The 20,283-nt window shown below is 40.5% G+C and overlaps 1 protein-coding gene across 3 annotated transcripts in view; it reads left to right on the top strand.

The window, feature by feature from the left end:
- The window catches only part of LOC149310668 (mechanosensitive cation channel TMEM63A-like), a 63,680-nt gene that overhangs the window by 2,305 nt on the left and 41,092 nt on the right, over positions 1 to 20,283 (top strand). For 2 of the 3 annotated variants that reach the window (XM_089529426.1, XM_089529425.1), the window contains exons 2-6: positions 2,958 to 3,155; positions 4,168 to 4,247; positions 12,196 to 12,259; positions 12,819 to 12,856; positions 17,088 to 17,230. In XM_089529426.1, the coding sequence (XP_089385552.1) occupies positions 2,967 to 3,155; positions 4,168 to 4,247; positions 12,196 to 12,259; positions 12,819 to 12,856; positions 17,088 to 17,230 (514 nt within the window). In that variant the 5' untranslated portion in view covers positions 2,958 to 2,966. Of the gene's footprint in view, positions 1 to 2,957; positions 3,156 to 4,167; positions 4,248 to 11,764; positions 11,851 to 12,195; positions 12,260 to 12,818; positions 12,857 to 17,087; positions 17,231 to 20,283 lie in introns of those variants that run through there. The other variant, XM_089529427.1, reaches the window with a different exon arrangement.

The raw sequence follows: 20,283 nt of genomic DNA, 5'->3' as shown, positions 1-20,283 counted from the left end.
GGACACAGAACAGTGGATATGAACTATAGGAAAAGAGATTCCACCTCAACATTAGGAGGAACTTCCTGACAGTAAGGGCTGTTCAACAGTGGAACACACTCTCTTGGAGGTTTTTAAACAGAGGCTGGATGGCCATCTGCTGTGGGGTGCTTTGTGTATTCCTGCATGGCACAAGGTTGGACTGGATGGCCCTTGGGTCTCTTCCAACTCTGTGATTCTAACATTTGTTCAGAGGAAGTTTGCCATTGCCTTCCCCTGAGGCTGAGAGCATGTGACTCGTCCGTGGTCACACCCATAAGGAAAATTTTGGGTTGTGAGCTGTCATTTGTAAGCACATCAAGTTTCTTATTCTGCCTTTCTTTGAAAACAGGTTGAGTAAGACAGGTAATTACACATCACTTTTTTATAACAGTCAGCAACTGGCGATGCATCTGGCTGTCTTCTGCCCTCTGCTGGGCTTAGAAGTTCCAGAAATAGCCTTTGAAGGCAAATAGAATTTCAGAATTTGAAGACTATTATTTATGCTTTATGTAGAGAGATCTTGTAGCACCTTTGAGACTAACTGAAATAAAGAAGTTGGCAACATGAGCTTTCCTAGACTTCACTCTGCTTCCTCAGATGCACTGAGTAGTGAGAAAATAGACTGAAGTCTAGGAATGCTCATGCTGCCAACTTTTTTATTTCAGTCTCAAAGGTGCTACAAGATCCCTCTACATACTAATTCTACAGACTAACACGACTACATCTTTATTTTTTTCTGTGTTTTTTTATTTTGTGGAACTGTAATGCGATGGTTAGATTAAGTTTGAAATGTACCTTTCTAGTTCACTCCTTATTTTAAGTATATATTACATGATGAAAACAAATTCTGCTGTTTGAAGAGTGGTTATAGTGTCACATTTTGTGTCTAGCATGAATCCACAGTGTGGGAAATGTCATCTTCTAAACCAGTGGTTCCCAAATTTAGTGCTCAGATGTTGTTGAGCTTCAACTTCTGGAAGCCCTGGCCAGCAGAACTAGTGGTTAGGAATTATGGGAATTGCACTTGACAATATTTGGAAATCACTGTTCTAAATAGAGGACCCATCAAGTTGTTTGGTTTTACCATTGGAACTTTACCTCTGTCTGAGAATCCAGCCAGTAGGATAGGATTTGATAGGAGCGTGCACCACTGCGTGGTTGCCATTGTAATGATGTGCTTTATTGTATACACTGAGTTTGGAATCATCAGTATAGGAAGAGTCACACCAGAGGTTGAGGTATCATAAATATATCAACAATCATAAATGTAACAGTTTACTCGAGTGACAATAACTTCATATTTTTCTTAAGTATTTGTAATGTTCAGACTTTTCTGTCTGACTAAATAAACGATACATTTTCATCATTCGTTTTTATCTCTATAAAGCCTTGTTTGCTCTGAAAGCTAGTGTAATGATTTTTGTGCCTTCTGGCTAACCTAATAAAGATGTCACCACAATATATACAATGGATTTTAGAACATTTGGATTTTAAAGCCAGCGTGGTGTAGTGGTTTGACACTGTGATTGGAGACCAGGTGACCTTTGGAAAGTCACATGTTCTTAGCCTCAGGGTAAGGCAGTGGCAAACCTCTGAACAAGCCTGGCCAAGAAAACTCCATAATAGGTTTGCCTTAGGGTCACTATAAGTTGAAAATTACTTGAAGGCACAGAACACACACACACACACCAGAGATGCCTAACATTTAGGAACAGAGAAAAATTACCCATGAACTCTTTGTTTTTCACTCTTTTAACCTGACAGGCAGGTCAGGAAATAACAGTGTTTGATAATAATAATAATAATAATAATAATAATAATAATAATAAAATTTATTTATGTTTCCCTGCCTCTCCCAGTGGATCGAAGCAGGGTTACATAATGTTTAAAACAGTTAAGCCTAACCTCTCCTCCATAACACTACTCCGAAACACTATTAATTTGTAAGACCTCTTAGGGGCTCTGCCATAGAAGTTGATTCTTAAAAGGGCTCCTTGAGTCAAAAAGGTTGGGCCCCTGCTCTAAACTATGTGGCCGCATACTAGCACAGATTTCAGAATTTGATAATATGTGTAAGGCTGGGGCCCCGGCTGTGGTATTGACTCTGGTCTATTTTCCTACTGATCTAAGTGCTGATCTCTGCTTCTTAGTTCAATAAACTAGAAGCAAGAACATCTCTGCCTTCCAATAACCAAACTGGGGCTAGAAGATACTGTACTATAATGGCATATTTGCCAAAAGAAAAAAAAGAAAGTAGTACAATCAACCATCCACATTTGCAGCTTTAACTCTGGCAGGATTTATGGATTTATTTATGGATTTGATTAATATGCTCTCTCTGAGAATCTATAGGTCATCCAGTATAACTCTATGGTCAACTTTTGCCGGAACTTGCACTGGAGAAACTAGAGATTCCTAGAGATAACACTTCTGTAGGTATTTATAGGTCCTCGAGTGCAGTTCTGTCATCACCTTCACTGGAGGACATAGAGACTTCTAGGAGGTATTCTCTGAAGTTATTTTTTAAAAATTATTTGTGGTTATTTATTTATTTATTTATATGGTTTATTTATGTGGGTTTATGTGGGTTATATGGTTTATTTATGTGGGCACAGCGTCCCAAGACGTCAAAATGGTGGCGCCCATGTGGATGGGTGCCGCTATAAAGTCCGCGCTCCACACGTACTGGGAGGAAGGGCTGTCAGGAAGGTAAGAACCTTCCTAACCCTAATACGGCCCTTCCTAATCCTAGTACGCGCGGAGCGCGTACTTTATGGCGGTTTATAACCCGCCCCAGTTCTTAAGTAAGGGCTGATCTTAAAAAATGTTGCTTTTGCTTGAGATATTTTTTTCTGATTCTCTGTGTATACTTTAGCTGAATGAATGAAACATTTTCCTTCTCAGTGTAACTGATCTATCATATTTCCTTTTCTAAGTGAAACAACATGATTCATCCACTTTTGTCTCTGGATGTTGGACATTCGCGTCTGGTTTACTTCTTGAATAGAACTAGAGGACGGAGCTCTTCAAATAGTACCTACTGCTACCACACTGCAGATGGAAGTACTGTGCTTCAAGGTGTAACTTTTGGGGGAGTCCCTACTGTTCTGCTGCTTGATGTAACTTGCTTTTTGGTATGTTCTTTTTTTAAAAAAAAAACCACACTGTGATTGTTTGGCAATTTTTATCCTTTCCAGAATTCCCTAGTTCCCAGATGGAGATCTGAATGAGTATAAATTAAAACACAAGGCACATTTCTATGCTAAGGTAGAGCTTTTGTGGGGAAGAGATCAAACACTATTCCCTTCAGACAAACCAAACTGAAGAGGCTAGAATGTTGTGACTAAAGAATGATAGATAAGATGCTATAAATCAGGGGTAGGCAACCCTTTTAAGCCGGGGGCCGGGTTGCTGTCCCTCAGACAACTGGGGGGCCGAAGCCAAAAAATAAATAATTAAATAATAATAAAAAAAATTAAATAAATAAATAAACTGGGACAAATGTAGGACAAAATTTTCAAATGGAGGACACACAAAAAATTTGCTGATTTTTTAAAAAAGGTTAAGATAAATGCATGTTTCTGAGGCTTCTATAGACAATTGCCCCACCATGCCCCTTGCGCAAGACGCCAAAGGCCCCAGCGGCAATCGGCGGCAGGACCGGGCTGGGGCCGGTCCCAAGGCCTCGCCGGGCCGCAGGTTGCCTACCCCTGCTATAAATAATTCTGTAGCCTTTGGATAACAGGATGTGAAGCACTGAAACAAAACAGTCCCTTTTAATTTTCTTGAAGCTGTGAACATCATAATGTAATGTCTGCCAAATTTTAGAGCAGTATGAAAGGATGAACATCTATTTGAAAGTTTTTGTTTTTTTTGGAAAACATAATGCTAATATCACCTACATTTTTTCTCTCTCCTGTTGTAGCACATGTTTTAGCTTTTTAGTAAAGAAAGGCCAATGCCAGTATCAGTGGTCTAGACTGCTTTCTGATGATAGGTCACAGAAATCCAAAAGCTTATGCCAAGCATAAATTTGCACCTGGATCTCTTATTTGATACTGGCTGGTCTGAAAACAGCTTAACCTAAAATAATAATTTTAAAAATCTCATGATGTCTCATGTTGCTCTTTTTGTTTTTTCCCCTAGATGTTAATGTTGCTGTTTTCCTTTATAAGAAAAAGATTCTGGGATTATGGTCGCATTGCACTAGTATCAGAATCTGACAGGTAAAGATATATTAAATTTGAATATCAAACATTGTAACCCAGCATTATAGCAGACTCTGCAGGATATATGGCCATACAACTGGCAGTATCATGCTGGTTGGCGGATCATTATTTTGATATGATCAGTACATGATACTCAGAAAACTAGTGAATCTGTATACCAAATAAGGAAGTTACTGCGGGCCATAAAAGACATCAGTTCTCTTAAAGAATCTAGTTGGTATTTTCTGCTCTTGTTTTTTAAATTAAAGTGGTTTCATGCTACATTTGGTAGGGCTGGCAGCAGCAGAGAAAAATGTCCTCCCCATATGCTGGTCCATATAAAAATCCATATATGTTACTATTTTTTTAAAAAACAACAACACTGATTCCCAATTATGCATTTAGCACCATGTATTTAATTACTCTGAGAGAAGTCAATAGATAGGAAATGCCTCAGGCAAAATAACCACAATAACGCTCCTTGATAGTTACCCATGTATTTTATGGGGGTATTTTCAATAACTTAACAAATGAGCTATTGAAAATCAGTGTAGTGTAGTCGTTTGAGCACTGAGTGCTGAGTGCTCAAACGTTTGAGCACTCTGGGAGACCAGAATTCATACATCATGACATACATCAAATCTTCAAATAACTAGAGTTTACTGAGTAATAAACAGACATTTATGTATATTAGACTTGTTTTATAAACTTTATTTTGCTGATCTGGGGACTAGGGGATAAGAAGGATTCTTCTAAATATATTTGGACTGTTTTTTTGGACAGCAAAAGTATCTTAAGTTATTATGGCAATGTAAGTATTCTCCTTCTAAATATTTAATGGTAACTGATGTGCCTATAATATAGTTTATTGTCAGTTCTTATTCGGGCTAAAGGGCCATCATATCTCAGGATTAATATCAACCTACCAGTACCTACCTAGTTTGGGATAACTGTGGAATTTCTTTGAGAGAATTTGCTATCAAGTTGTAAAACGTGATCCAATGTACCATCCAATTCTGTTAAGGGGAAAAATACTAATGTACTCATTCTCACCATGACACTATTTTTCTGTAGTGGTGGGATTGTGTGCACCTGTGAGGCAAGAGGCTCTACTGCTACTACTGCTAGGGTCTCCCAGGCCAGACAGGCTTTTGCTGACGAGCCAGACAAAATGGGCCAAAGAGCTGCTGGGAAGCAGCAATAGTTGTGTGTGTGTGTGAGAAAGAGAGAGAGAATGACAACAGTGGCAGCATAGCTAACATTTGTTAGAACATGAAAAAAAAAATACAACAAACACCTTTTGAATGTCTTGTACCATGAGACAATCCAAAATAGAACCAGAGATAGGGCCAGAAGTTGAGACTCAATGAGCTAGTGGGGTACAGTCGAGGAAAGATATAAATAGCACTGTGGCTAATGATACAACTGGAGTCAGGCTGAAAAGATGTTCAGTTTTTGACATATTTAGAGGTGAAAGAAAAGTCGGAATCTGCACAAGACATATTACAGCGCGCCCGCGCCATACGCGGGCGCACCATACTCGGCCTTGAGCATACGCGCTCAAGCCGCGGGGCGCGCACAGGGCGGAAGGGGCGGTGCTTCCCATTCAATTGAATGGGCGCGTGCGCCAGTTGTGCCCTGCATGCGCCTGCGCCGCCACGCCACCGCGCACGAGCCCCATTGTTTCCAATGGGGCTCGAGCATAGGCGGAATTTGCCTTACGCGGAGGGATCCGGAACGGATCCCCCGCATAAGGCGAGGACGGACTGTACAGGAATGTGAAATGTAAGAAGCATGAATCAGGAAGCTAGATAGTAAAACAAGAAATGGAACATATAAAAATTGCAGTACTTGGGATGAGTGAGCTAAAGTGGACGGTAAGGGGACATTTAGAGTTAGATAATTATAAAGAGTTTTAGCCAGAAAATAAAAATCTAAGAAGAAATCAAATCGCATTAATAGTGAGGAGAGATTTGGCAAAAGCAGTCAAAGGATATAATGCAAAGTGTGACTGAATCATATCAATAAGATACCAGGGAAAACCTATCACTATAGCCATAATCCAAGTTTTATGCTCCAGATCCAGGGTGCCTTAAATTGAAAGATTCTATGGAGTCCAGGAAGAAGTTCACCACACACCAAAACAAGAATTGTTAATCATTGATGATTGAAATGCAAAAGTATGAAACAGAGCAGCATCAAAGATTTGTAGGAAAATTTGGCCTAGGACCAGGAAATGAAGAAAGAGAGCAGCTGATTGAATTTTGCAAGGCTAAATGTTTTAAATTGCAAACATGTTCTTCAAGTGACCAAAGAGGTGACTGTAGACATGGACATCATCTAGTGGCCAATACAGAAATTAGATAAACTAAATACAGTATTTGGAAGCATAAGATGGAGGAGGGCCATTCATTCTGCAAAAACAGGATCAGAAGCAGATTGTGGCACAGACCAGGAACTGCTAATATAAAAAATTAGAATAAAGCTAAAGAAAAACCCTAAAGTAACTGTTGTGCCAAAGTAAAACCTGAAGAGCAGTCCCATAGAATTTAAAGATAATGTAAAAATAGATTTTGTATTATTAAATCTAATTGACTGGCAGAAGAAATCTGGACTGAAGCCAGGGACATTGTTGGGGAGGAATGCAAAAAGATACTATCTGCAACCAAAAAAGAAAGAGAAGTCTCATTGGATGACAGATGAAAAAGGACAGACAAGAAGCAAAAGGAGAAGGTGAACAGAAATAGAATTAGAACCCTGAATGCAAGTGTTTAGTAATTTGTGTTCAGGGAGAAAAGAAAAACTACTATAATCAGAGAAATAGAAGACTACAACCGAAAAGGAAGAACAAAAGACCACATGGTTTGAGAAATGAAACTAAAAATGGGGATGCTATACAGGCAGCAGTGGAACATATTACATGACCAAGTACAAATAAGTCAATGGAAACAATACACTGAGGGCTTGTGATATAATATATGTATAATAATAATAATAATAATAATAATAATAATAATAATAATTTAAAAAACATTTCCCACCTTTCCCTGTGGATCGAGGCAGGATTACATCAATAAAATAGTACAATACAGTATAAAAATATAAAAATATAGTTAATAAAATACTAACATTAGTGCAATAAAATAGCTAAACCATCGTCCAATCATCCAAAATCATACAGTCATAGTCCAAAGTGGAACATTTCATTTTAATGATCTCATATATAAGGTCGGGTGGGTAAGCCCGCCGGAAGAGATCCGTCTTAAGTGCCTTCTTAAAGGCATCTAAGGTGGTAATAAGATGGATCTCCTCCAGCAGGGTATTCCACAGTTTAGGGGCCATAGCAGTGAACGCTCTGTGGGAAGTTGTTATTAACCTGGTCTTATGGTATTCTAGTAAATACTTCCCAGATGTCCTGAGAGTGCAGGGCAGATTGTGTAGGGAAGTAACTTGGGCCCAAGCCATGTAGGGCTTTAAAGGTAATAACCAACACCTTGTACTGCGCCCAGAAGCTGATCGGCAGCCAGTGAAGAGATTTTAGCCCAGGCATTATATGCTCAGACCAGTCTGGCTGCCGTATTTTGAACCAATTGAAGCTTCCGAACTTGGTACAAGGGTAGCCCCATGTAGAGCACATATAAAAGAGATAAGATGGTGGATTCATTCAAGGGAGAATCATTTGAAGAATCATTATATAGAGCAAGAAATGCCAGGCGTTCAACCTGGTTTCAGGAAGGGGAGAGGCACTTGAGATCATATTGCAAACATATGTTGGGTAATGGTTTTAATTGCACAAAAGAATTTCAGAAGAAAAGTCAGCTGTGCTTTATAGATTACAGCAAAGCCTTTGATTGTGTAAATTATGAAAAATGTTGAACATATATGTAAAGCAAGATTCGACTTGGAGGAAGGAGGCATGAAAATTGGAGGAAAGAACACCAGCAATTTAAGATATGAAGATGACATACTAATAGCAAAAAATAGCAAAGACTTGGAACATTTACTGAAGAAGGTCAGGGAAGAAAGTGCAAAGGTAAGTTTACAGTTGAACATTAAGAAAAATAATGACCACAGATGATTTACATAACTTGAAAGCAGGTGATGAAGGTATTGAAATAGTTCAAGATTTTCCATTCTTTGGCTCAGGCTTTAATTAGAATGAAGATTGTAGTCATGAAATCAGAAGAAGAATAGGAGGACTTGGACAGGCAGCTACAAAGAAACTAAACAAGATCCTAAAGAGTAAAGATATATCAGTGAAGAAAGCTGATAGAAAGAAAAAATAATTCATTTGAAATGTGGTGTTGGAGAAAAGTTTTATGGATATCATAGATTTCTAAAAAAGACAAATAAATGGGTCCTGGAGCAAATTAAGCCTGAACTTTTCCTAGAAACCAAGATGGCTAAATTGAGACTATTGTACTTTGGACATATCATGAGAAGACACAACTCACTAGAAAAGACAACAGTTCTTGGTAAGGTAGAAGGCAGTAGGAAAAGGAAGCCACAGCTCTGAGTTTGCAAGACCTGAGCAGGGTGACTCATTCATAAAGTTGCCATAAATTGAAATCAACTTGACAACAATTAACAACAACAACAACAACAGCATTTACTCATAACTCTTTGAAGATTATCGCACTGGGTTCTGAGAACGTTCCTATCATCACGTGATGAGAACGTTCCTGGAACAGATATTACTGCATTAGTAAACTAGAACGTGATCAGAACGTGATCAGAACTGCATTTTACCGCACAGCGATTCCTTTTTCTTGAAACCGTTCTCAGAACGGTTTGCTGTATTACGTTTTGTGGGCTGTGTTCTGATGACGTCGCCACTCAGAGGTTGGACGGCTCGGGAGAGGCGCTGCTCCCAGGAAAGAGGAAAAAGGGAGGCTTGGCTTACTGAAATCCCTCACCTCCCTTCCCCATAGGAATCAATCCAAAAACGGAGGTTAAAAAAGAGCAGAGAGCCCTTATGGGTCTTCATCTGAGGAGGCAGAGGTTGCTTGGCTATGGGGATGTCCTGCCATCTCTCCCTCTCCCCTCTTTCCCCATAGAAATCAATCCAAAAACGGAGGTTAAAAAAGAGCAGAGAGCCCTTATGGGTCTTCATCTGAGGAGGCAGAGGTTGCTTGGCTATGGGGATGTCCTGCCATCTCTCCCTCTCCCCTCTTTCCCCATAGAAATCAATCCAAAAACGGAGCTTAAAGAGCAGAGAGCCCTATGGGTCTTCATCTGAGGAGGCAGAGCTTGCTTGGCTATGGGGATGTCCTGCCATCTCTCCCTCTCCCCTCTTTCCCCATAGAAATCAATCCAAAAACGGAGTTTAAAATCTCTCCCAGATGGAGACCCAAAGGGCTCGCCTCTGCTCCTTTTAAACTCAGTTTTTGGATTGATTTCTATGGGGAAGGGAGGTGGGGGATTTCAGTAAGCCTAGGGACTCTGGCCGGGAGAGTGCTTCTCAGCCTCACTGAGAAGTCTTCCCTCCGAAGATTCCCTTGGGAGGGAAGGAAGGCAAGCCCCCCTCCCCAGCTTGTCTTCCCTCCGAAGGGAGTCCGAGGATTCTCTTGGCAGGGAAGGAAGGCAAGCCCCTATAAAACGCTGGGGCTTCATATGCTGGCATATGTTTGAAGAAAATAGGATAAAACTTATGTAACTTGATGGGCCAAGGGCAGAGTCCCCTCCTTGGCAGCCTGGGCTTTAAGGGAGCTCCACGGAGGTCCCTTCAAGCGGAGGGAAAGGGAGGGGACTGGACCAAGGGGAGAGCCCCTGCAGCCATTGCAGCTCTTTAAACCGGTTAGAAAAGAAGAGTCCTCTGCTGTCATCCCATTTCCTCCTGTGTGTGTGCATGTAATGTGTGCCTTCAGGTTGTGAGCTTCCCTCCCCGCTTTAATTCTTGTCTGGCTCTTTGCTATGGAATTCTGGGAGTTGTTTGCTTGCTTTTGTGTGTTGCTCCAAACAGAGGAGCTTTTGTGGGTTCCTTCCTGGAGGGAAGGAGGAGAAGGTCCTGGGCATCCCTGCCATCCTTGCCTCCTGCAGGCTGCCAGCACAGGAGCCCCGCTGGACATGACACTAGAGGCCCCCGCAGAAGCAGCCAGACCCTCTCCCTCTTGCTCTCTGCTCTGGCCCCCCTGTTTCCCTCTCTCTTTCTCTCTCTTTCCCTTCTTTCCTCTTCTCTCACTTGTCCCAACTTTCCTCCCTTCCCTCCCTCCTTCTTTCCCCCCTCACACACACACACCTTCCCTCACTGCAGTCGCTCGCCTGCCTGCCTCCCTCCCTGCCTGTCATTCTTTCAGCCAATCAGGAGACGGAGGAATGAGAGAACGGATTTGAGAACAGATAAGAATATCGCACACACCTCTGTTGGAACGTTCTCATCACGTTTCAGCTCTCTGGGAACACATTCATATCTGTACCCTCCTGGAACACATTTGGAACACATTTAAGCGTTTTGAGAACCCGATTGGAACACATACGTGCGGTATACTCAAATGCGTTCCGTTCTCATCACGTGATGAGAACGTTCTCAGAACCCAGTGCGATAATCTCCTTTGTCTCCTTGTAACTTCATCAGCATTTCTTTTCTCAGTTACAGCAGCTATGGAGTAAGTCAGTTCTCTAGTGTCTCATGCTATTCCTAGTATTTTTTGGGCTTTGTTGCCCTTTGTATTAGTGTTTTCCATTTATTGAAGAGAACTAATCCTTGAAAACTCAATACAGTCGCCCTCCTAACTTGTGGATCTGAGATCTGCAGCCTTGAATATGCTTGGAGGGGCAACCTCCGCTATTTACAATGGCGCATGCTCCTGGGCTGTGCACACAGGGGCATGCCCCATTCAAGCCTATGGGGCTTGAATAAACATGAGCCTCTGTTTTTGTGTGGGGGGGGGTGGTTCCGGAACGGATCCCCCGTGAAAACGGAGGGCCAACTGTATATGCTTCAGTGAAGGCTTGTTAGTAGCCAGGGTTTCACAGAACCTCAGCCAGACCCAGCAGACTGCAGGGCTTTAAACTAGATAGGACTAGAGGCACAAGGCTTCATTCTTATTAGCAATGACTATGCAGTTGATGAGCGTTTTTGTATCCTAGTATATACCATAACCCTTAAACATGATGTTGAATGTATTTTACATGAACAGCAACACTTTTGTTATGGGGAGTACATTCAATGCAACAATAAGAATTTGGATATGGGGTTCAGCCCCTTGGTTATGCTTTTGGCAGGGAGGAGGTATCACACTATATGGAAATAGTTTTAGCTGCAGATTATTTGTTTAAAGGGAAATAATTTGTTTAAAGGGAAATATCCACTTTGTTCCTTATTTATTTCAAGGCACTTTGGGTTTTTTTCTTGCTGTCTGTTTTGTCAATTTCCAACCTCCACCTTCTTCTTTCCTCCTTAATTATTTTTCTTTCCTGTTTTTTCTGTGTTTCTTATTTTTCTTGCCCTTGTTCCTATTCTCTTGTAGTTCAGGGTGGGCAGTGTGCTCATTTCTTGTGGAGCAAGAAAAGAAAACTTAGGATACATCCTGGTTCGTAGTCTTTAGACAGAAAGACTTGGATCCTTATAATCATAAGATGGAATCTAGAAAAGACACTGCTTTGGACTCTTAAAAGCAGTGTAAGTGGATCTTGTGCATAAGTATGAGAATGAACAATTTACTCAAAATGAATCCATCAGAATGTTACTCCTATCTTATGTAGCATTTTATTTATGCTTTGCTTCTAATATATTTTATATGCTTCCTACTTTGTGCCTTCCTTCCTTTCCCACCTTAGTCTTAAGATAGCTTTTTATTAGCCCCATTAGTTGTATCTACTTCATATGGCAGCATTTTTCTCCCCATCTCCTTACTCCCCCCCTTACTTTTTTATTTTAAAAATGCTTTTACAATTTAAATAAGTTTAGCCACTGCTCTTAGTATAGAATTCTAATCATGGTTTTATTTTCATTTCTGTCCTGTAGTGAATTCAAATTTCATGGATCATCAGAATCCTCCTCCATGCCTGATGAACTGGACCCTGATGAGGTCAGTACCATTTTTGAACAAAACCTGTTACATATAAGTTCACATATGTAAGACAATGCTAGCATTTGATGCACTAATATTCTCTGGAGTGTGCTCATTATAGGATACTTTTGCATTTATGGTATGTTTTCCAGTCCTCTGTAGACAGACTGCTTATGACTCAGTGTTTTTCTCTGAACCTTAACATTAAGCAAAAAAGAGAAAATATTTTGAAGAACCACTTTTGGGAAAGTACATTATGAATATATATTTTGACTTATTATATTGTTCTGTTCCTTAAAAGGAGAGTGGCAGAGTCCTTTTCAGAAAAATATATTTCTGCTTCTGTATAGGGTGCCATCTGACATCTTGTCAGTTCAGCCTCCAGCTTTTTAAGTAGGCTATTGTGCTCTCCCTGCCACCCGAGGCAGTCTTCCAACATTAGGAGCAGATTTTTAGGGACTGTATGTAGCTGTAACAGGAACAAGGAGTTGGGATTGTCTCATTTTGCAAGTAGAACTCTGCTAATTATTTCCCTGATACAATTCTGTGACTACAAAATACTAATTTTTATTTTTAGGGCTTTTGTTCTTGGATGGTGTCTGCTTTTCGAATGCAGTGAGTATGCAGAGCAGCTGTGATATGAGTACTATTATCCACACTTCACTTTTGTTAATACTATTTTATGGCTTAAGAATTATAAAAATTAAAAACTTTATTATTACTCCATGTTACTTTAATTACCTTCTAGTAAGCTATTTTGAAGACTATAATTAAAAGTGAGATATAAATCTTATAAATTAAATAAAATTAGGATTAGAACATTATTTTTACTTCACAGAGAAATAGTTGACTGCCGTGGCGGTACAGTGGTTAAATGCCCATACTGCAGCCACAAGGTTCTGAGTTGAATCACAGGGCTGTAAGGTTGAGGGCTGGTTCTCACTGGCGTTTACACCAGGTTACCAATCGAATCCAAGGAATAGCGTTCCTATTGGAAACCGAATTAACTCTAGAACAGTTCTAGAGTAACCCGCAATTGTTCCCACTTAAAATCGAATCGTAAACCGGGTTTTTATTTGATCCGTGTTATTGTCATTTAACGCGGGTTAAAAAAATAGAAGGGTCGAACCTACAATTTTCCCTTGATTCGGGACAGGAATCGGAGTATTTAAATAGGAATGATCAGCCTCTGAAATCGGGTAAACTGGATGGGAGGAGTGGAACGCGATGGGCTGGCCTGGGGGTGTCACCCTCTTTGGTCTCTTTCTGCATCGCCAGCACCATTTTCTTCCATTCACATAGACCCCCCCCCATGGATTGCAACCTCCCCTCTGTTTGAGGAGAACCACTGAACACCATTTGTAACGGAGAAAGGCTGGATGCACAGCGATCTGGGGGGAAATAGAGCCTTTCCTTCTCTCTTTCCCAAACGGAATCTGGGGAGACATAGGAAACCCTGTGTGTGTGTGTGTGTGTGTGTGTGTGTGTGTATTCCACTTTATCTCTATCCCTGGAGACTTCTGCCCTCTCCTCTTTTGTATTGTGTCCTCCTTTCTATCCTGGACGTCTCTTGCTCTTGCTTTATTCGGCTTTCACCCTCTCCTCTCTCTTAGGTCTGCAGCCTCTTGCCTCTGGGATCATTCTCTTTTCCCCTTTTCTGTCTTGTATCTCTATCCCACTTAAACCCACTGCCTTCTCCTCCTTGATCCAATTTTCCAACCCTGGGCTTTGGATGCAGAAGAGTCTCTACCCACTTAAACCCACTGCCTTCTCCTCCTTGATCCCATTTTCCAACCCTGGGCTTTGGATGCAGAAGAGTCTCTACCCACTTAAACCCACTGCCTTCTCCTCCTTGATCTGATTTTCCAACCCTGGGCTTTGGATGCAGAAGAGTCTCTACCCACTTAAACTCACTGCCTTCTCCTCCTTGATCCAATTTTCCAACCCTGAGCTTTGGATGCAGAAGAGTCTCAACCCACTTAAACCCACTGCCTTCTCCTCCTTGATCCCATTTTCCAACCCTGGGCTTTGGATGCAGAAGAGTCTCTACCCACTTAAACCCACTGCCTTCTCCTCCTTGATCCCATTTTCCAACCCTGGACTTTGGATGCAGAAGAGTCTCTAACCACTTAAACCCACTGCCTTCTCCTCCTTGATCCGATTTGGCAAACACACATACACATACACACACACACTATAGACAGACAGACAGACAGACATGATTATATATGAATACTCACACACATACATGCATATATATATAAATGCATACACACACAAACATATAGGTATATATACACATACATATTTGTGTGTGTGTGTTTGCACACATGTATATATATGCATATGAATGTATATTTGTGTGTGTGTGTGTATATATATATATATATATATGGTAATTATAAAGTAACAACTTTTTTAATTTATGAAAAAACCTCATCTGTAGTTCAAAACCCACTGTAGAAATAATACTGCTTGAGACCCCTTAACCTTCCCTGGCTCAGTACTAAGGAATTATGGGAACTGTTGTGTTTGTGAGACATTTATCCTCCTCTGCCAGAGAGTGCTGGTGCCATAATAAACTACCATTCCCAGGATTCCCTAGCACGGAGTTATGGCAGTTAATATGGGGAGACGCAGAAGAGGACGAATAAGGCTCCTTCTTGTCTGGGGAGACGCAACAGAAGAGCCTCGGATGCAGACGTTTTTCATTGGCTGCCGCCCCTCCAAAAAAATCACTCCCCAAATCTCCAAACCAGAAGGATGACTGCTTGCTGGAGGAACTTCCCCCAGCCTCTCTGGGGTCTTTCTTCCAAGGCAGCCAAGCAGAAGTGCTTTGGGGAGGCAGTTTTCTCTCTCCCTCAACCATCCTTCCCCACGAATAACAAAAGTAAGACCTAAGAGAGAGGAGAGAGTGAAAGCCGAATAAAGCAAGAGCGAGACATCCAGCATAGAAAGGAGGACACAATACAGAAGAGGAGAGGGCAGAAGTCTCCAGGGATAGAGATAAAGTGGAATACACACACACAAACAAAGCAAAGCAGTCATCCTTATATATATCAGCAAAGCAGTCATCCTTCTGGCTTGGAGATTTGGGGAGTGATTTTTTTGGAGGGGCGGCAGCCAAGAGACAGGAAATTACAGGACTCAGAGCTTAGGCTCATAGGCTCATAGGCACTTTAAGCGCCTCCTCATTGGCTCTTTTAAAAAAAACCGTGAAATTTAAAACAAATTAAAAACAGTCAGGTAGTGGGAACGCAGGTACAGGATACATCGGTGCATGTTACTGCGAATTATTGTGAAGTCATGATGACGTCACTTTGATTGACAGCTGAAACAAGGGAATGTGAATGAAAAAGTAACAGAACCGGTTTAAATATACACCGATTCATTCATGAATAGGAACGAAAGCAGATCATTTACAGCGAATCAATTGGTAAATGAGAACGAAAAAAAAGCAATTTGGAACGCGGGATAACACCCGTTGTATTTTGAATCGGTTTAACCAATACCGGTGTATTTTAAACCGTTGTAAATCGCAAGTGAGAACAACCCCTGAGTCAGCCTTTCATCCTTTCATAGGTCAGTAAAACGAGTACCCAGCTTGTTGGGGACAGTTGGCTTGCAGATTGTAAATGGCTCAGAGAGTGCTGAGTTCACTGATAAGCAGAATAGAAATGTAAATGTTATTGCTATTGCTATTATTTGGCCCAAGCTCAGATTTTTTGAATGAGTGATTAGATTCTTACTCATTACTTGTGTTTTAAAATTTTAATACTCTTAAACAGTCTAGCCAGTCTATGGGCATTTTTTTTACTAACAAAAATGATCTATTCGATTAGATATTAGCATTGGCTCATTATATAAAATTGCCTGTAAAGTCTTTGTTTTAAATAGGAACTGAAAGGTATTTTCAAAAATGCATAGTAGGGATTTGCTAAGTGATTCTGCTTTTCCTGCATTAAAGCCAAAGCTGTGCTTCTACATCTTTCTTTTCTTGCCAAGATTGCTGCCACCAAAAAGCAGCTATTTTACAAGATGTGACAAAGGGAGAGGTACCCACCCTAACTCATTCTATGATCTAATTCACTAAAATATATTTTAGTTTCAGAATTAATTGAAGAATCTAGGAAGTTAGGTGAAACCACTAGAAAAATGTAATATATCAATATCTTAATGAGTTAATCAACAAATTTATTCCAAGCTTTATGCAAAAGCATCATCATGATATACCACATGTAAAAAAAGTCAGAAAAAATATCTTTAGTGACTGTGAAAAACAGATGACATTTAGGAACTGCATTTCACACTGCAAACCATTTTTAGTCTGGGTACACCTATTAAGAAGACCTTCTCTATTGTCCTGTTCCCACATGGGATATGACACAGAGAGGCCTCTCCTTAGAGCAAGGGTTAGGAATCATGTGGCATTCCAGTTGTTGGGCTGCAACTCCCAGCATTCTTCAACACTGGCTATGCTAGCCAGGTGTGCTAGGACATGCAGTCCCAGAACAATTGGAGGGCTATATGATTCTGACCCCTACCTTAGGAAAAAGACAAAGTGAAATGCAAGATGATGATATCTAAATGGTATCTCAGGATGACTCCTGAGACATTTAGAGCTTTAATAGGAACCTACAACCCTTTGAAACAAATTGGTAACCAGTGCATTTGTTGCAGGATTGATCATTATGCTATGACCGTGAAAACTTTTATGATGCCACCATACCGAAAAAAGTAGTAATCTCAATCTGCCAATATATAACAAATTCTTTAGAATTTGCAACTCTTAAATGCTGTTTGGTGGGTCTTTGGTGACTGATCTGTTTGTTTATTTGTGATGCAGTGAAGAAGAAATTCAACAAAAATGTGGGAATGATGCCATTACCTATCTCGCCTTTCAGCGCCATCTCATCTGCCTGTTGATTGTTGTCAGCATGTTATCTTTGTGCGTCATACTGCCTGTAAATTTATCAGGCAATTTACTTGGTAAGAAACCTTTGTGGGAGAGGATGTTCTGTGTTGTCCTCAAGTAAAATCAAGGCTTTCTGCCTCATTTAGTACATAGAAGAGATTATCTAACGATAACTACAATTGTAGCTCAACTGTGATCAAATTGAAAAAGGTTGTTTTAATACTTTTAAATTTTAATACTTCCGTATTGGAATGGCATTTTTAAAAAATATATTTTTATTGATTAAAAAACCACATACAAATCATCTACAATGTACAAACACTTGTGGTAGGTCTAGGGTTTGATTTTTTAACTCTATTGTAATTTGTTGTATTTTATTGTTGTAATCCGCCCGGATTCATCATGATTGGGCGGGCTAGAAATAAATCTATTATTATTATTATTATTATTATTCATTCATATACAGTGCTACCTCGGGTTACGAAATTAATTCGTTCCGCGGCGCCGTTCGTAACCCGATACATTTCGCAACCCGAAAAGGCTTTCCGTTAGCGCTGGAAAGCCGCTAGCCGCACTTCGCATTTGAATTTCGCGCCGAAATGAATTTCGTAACCCGAAAAATCTTTCGTTACCCAGAACAGTTTTTTCAAATCTAACTTTTTCGTACCCCGGAAATTTCGTAACGCGATCAATTCGTATCCCGGGGTACCACTGTATACAAAAAAACAAAACAAATAACATTTTTGGCTTATTCCACTTTGCATGGGGAACGGCAGCACACATGCATGTGAACTGGTATTCAGTCAGTAATTCTTTATGTACAATGTTACAATACATCTTAATTAGCATGCTCTGAAGTATTTAATTTATGGTAACTATTCTTGGTTAAGAGATTCCTTGATTTTAAATTCAGTTGTCTGTATGTATGCAAGATAATGATTGTGAACTAAGGCCTCTGTTTAAAGACTCTAAGGAGAGAGACTCCACTAGACGCCGAGGGAGTTTATTCCACTGTCGAACAGCCTTTACTGTCAGGAAGTTCCTCCTAATGTTGAGGTGGAATCTCTTTTCTTGTAGCTTGCATCCATTGCTCCAGGTCCTAGTCTCTGGAGCAGCAGAAAACAAGCTTGCTCCTTTCTCAGTATGACATCCCTTCAAATCTTTAAACAGGGCTATCATGTCACCTCTTAATCTTCTCTTCTCCAGGCTAAACATCCCCAGCTCCCTAAGTCGTTCCTCATAGGACATAGTTTCCAGATCTTTCACCATTTTAGTCGCCTTCCTTTGGACACGCTCCAGTTTCTCAACGTCCTTTTTGAATTGTGGTGCCCAGAACTGGACACAATATTCTAGGTGGGGCCTGACCAGAGCAGAATAGAGTGGCACTATTACTTCCCTTGACCTAGACACTATACTTCTATTGATGTAGCCTAAAATCGCATTGGCCATGTTAGCTCCCGCATCACACTGTTGACTCATGTTCAACTTGTAGTCTACTTGGACTCCCAGAACCCTTTCACACATAGTCTCGTTCAGCCAGGTGTCCCCTGTCCTATATCTGTGCATTTCATTTTTCCACCCCAAGTGCAGTACCTTACATGTCTTCGTGTTGAAATTCATTTTGTTAGCTTTGGCCCAGCTTTCTAATCTATTAAGGTCCTTTTGATCCTGTCCTCTGGGTTATTAGCTACTCCTCCTAGTTTGGTGTCATCTGCATATTTGATAAGTATGCCCACAATTCTGTCATCCAAGTCATTGATAAAGATGTTGAATAGCACTGGGCCCAGGACAGAGGCCTGTGGGACTCCACTGGTCACTTCTCTCCAGGATGAAAAAGAACCATTGTTGAGCACCCTTTGGGTTCTGCCAGTCAACCAATTACAAATCCATGTAACAGTTTAGCCCACTTTTCACTAGCTTGTTTGCAAGAATGTCATGGGGAACCCTGTCAAAGGCTTTACTGAAATCAAGATATACTATATCCACAGCATTCCCTTCATCTACCAAGCTGGTAATTTTATAAAAGAAAAAGATCAGATACGTCTGGCATGATTTGTTTCTCTGAAACCCATGTTGACTTTTTGTGATTATGGAATTGCTTTCTAGATGTTCACAGACTCTCTGTTTAATGATCTGATCTGGAATCTTTCCTGGTATAGATGTCAGACTAACTGGATGATAATTGTTGGGATCCTATTTTTTCCCCTTTTGGAAGATGGGGACAACATTTGCCCTCCTCCACTCTGCTGGGACTTCTCCTGTTCTCCAGGAGTTCTCAAATATTATTTCCAATGGCTTCGATGTTACATTTGCCAGTTCTTTTAATACCCTTAGATGTAGTCCTGGAGACTTATATTCGTTTAGATTAACCAGGTGTTCCTGTACAATCTCTTTACTTATTCTGTGCTGAAATTCCCCTATTATGTCCTCTGCTCCATTATCTGCCCTACTATTTCCTTCATCTTCCTTTTGTTGCGGACCTACCCAAAAAAGCCCTTTTTGTTGTTCTTAACCTCTCTAGCAGCCTGAGTTCAATCTGTGCTTTAGCTTTTCTGACTTTACCCCTACACATGCTAGCTATTTGTTTGAATTCCTCTTTGGTGATTTCCCCATTTTTCCATTTCTTATACATGCTCCATTTAAAACTTAGCTCAGTTGAAAGTTCCTTAGTCATCCATCCTGGTTTCTTGAGACATCTCCCATTTTTCTTCCTCATTGGAACTGTTTGAAATTGTGCCTTCAGTATTTCCCTTTTGAGAAGCTCCCATCTGTCTTGAACTCCCTTCTCTTTTAATAATAATAATAATAATAAATGTTATTTGTATACCGTTTTTCCCTAGATCAAAACGGTTTACAGACTATAAAACTATTACAAACATCTGATAAAAATAGATAAAAACAAGTAATACAATTATAAAAACACAACCATTCATAGGGTAAGGCAGAGAATCGATGGCATCAAGAGGGCTCAACTTCATTCCTTGCAGGGGAAGGCTTGGCAAAAAATAAAGGTTTTAAGCCTCTTTTTAAATGTTTCTAGGGGGGTAATGAGACGGAGCTCCTCAGGGAGACTGTTCCAAATCCGCGGGGCCGCCACTGAAAAGGCCGTCTGGGATGTGGAGACATA

This window comes from Sceloporus occidentalis, unplaced genomic scaffold (assembly GCF_023333645.1).
Source record: "Sceloporus occidentalis isolate IW3139 unplaced genomic scaffold, rSceOcc1.0.p SCAF_6, whole genome shotgun sequence".
NCBI lineage: Eukaryota > Metazoa > Chordata > Lepidosauria > Squamata > Phrynosomatidae > Sceloporus > Sceloporus occidentalis.
The sequence above is the reverse complement of the archived record's forward strand: the minus strand, read 5'-3'. Positions and strand labels throughout refer to the sequence as shown.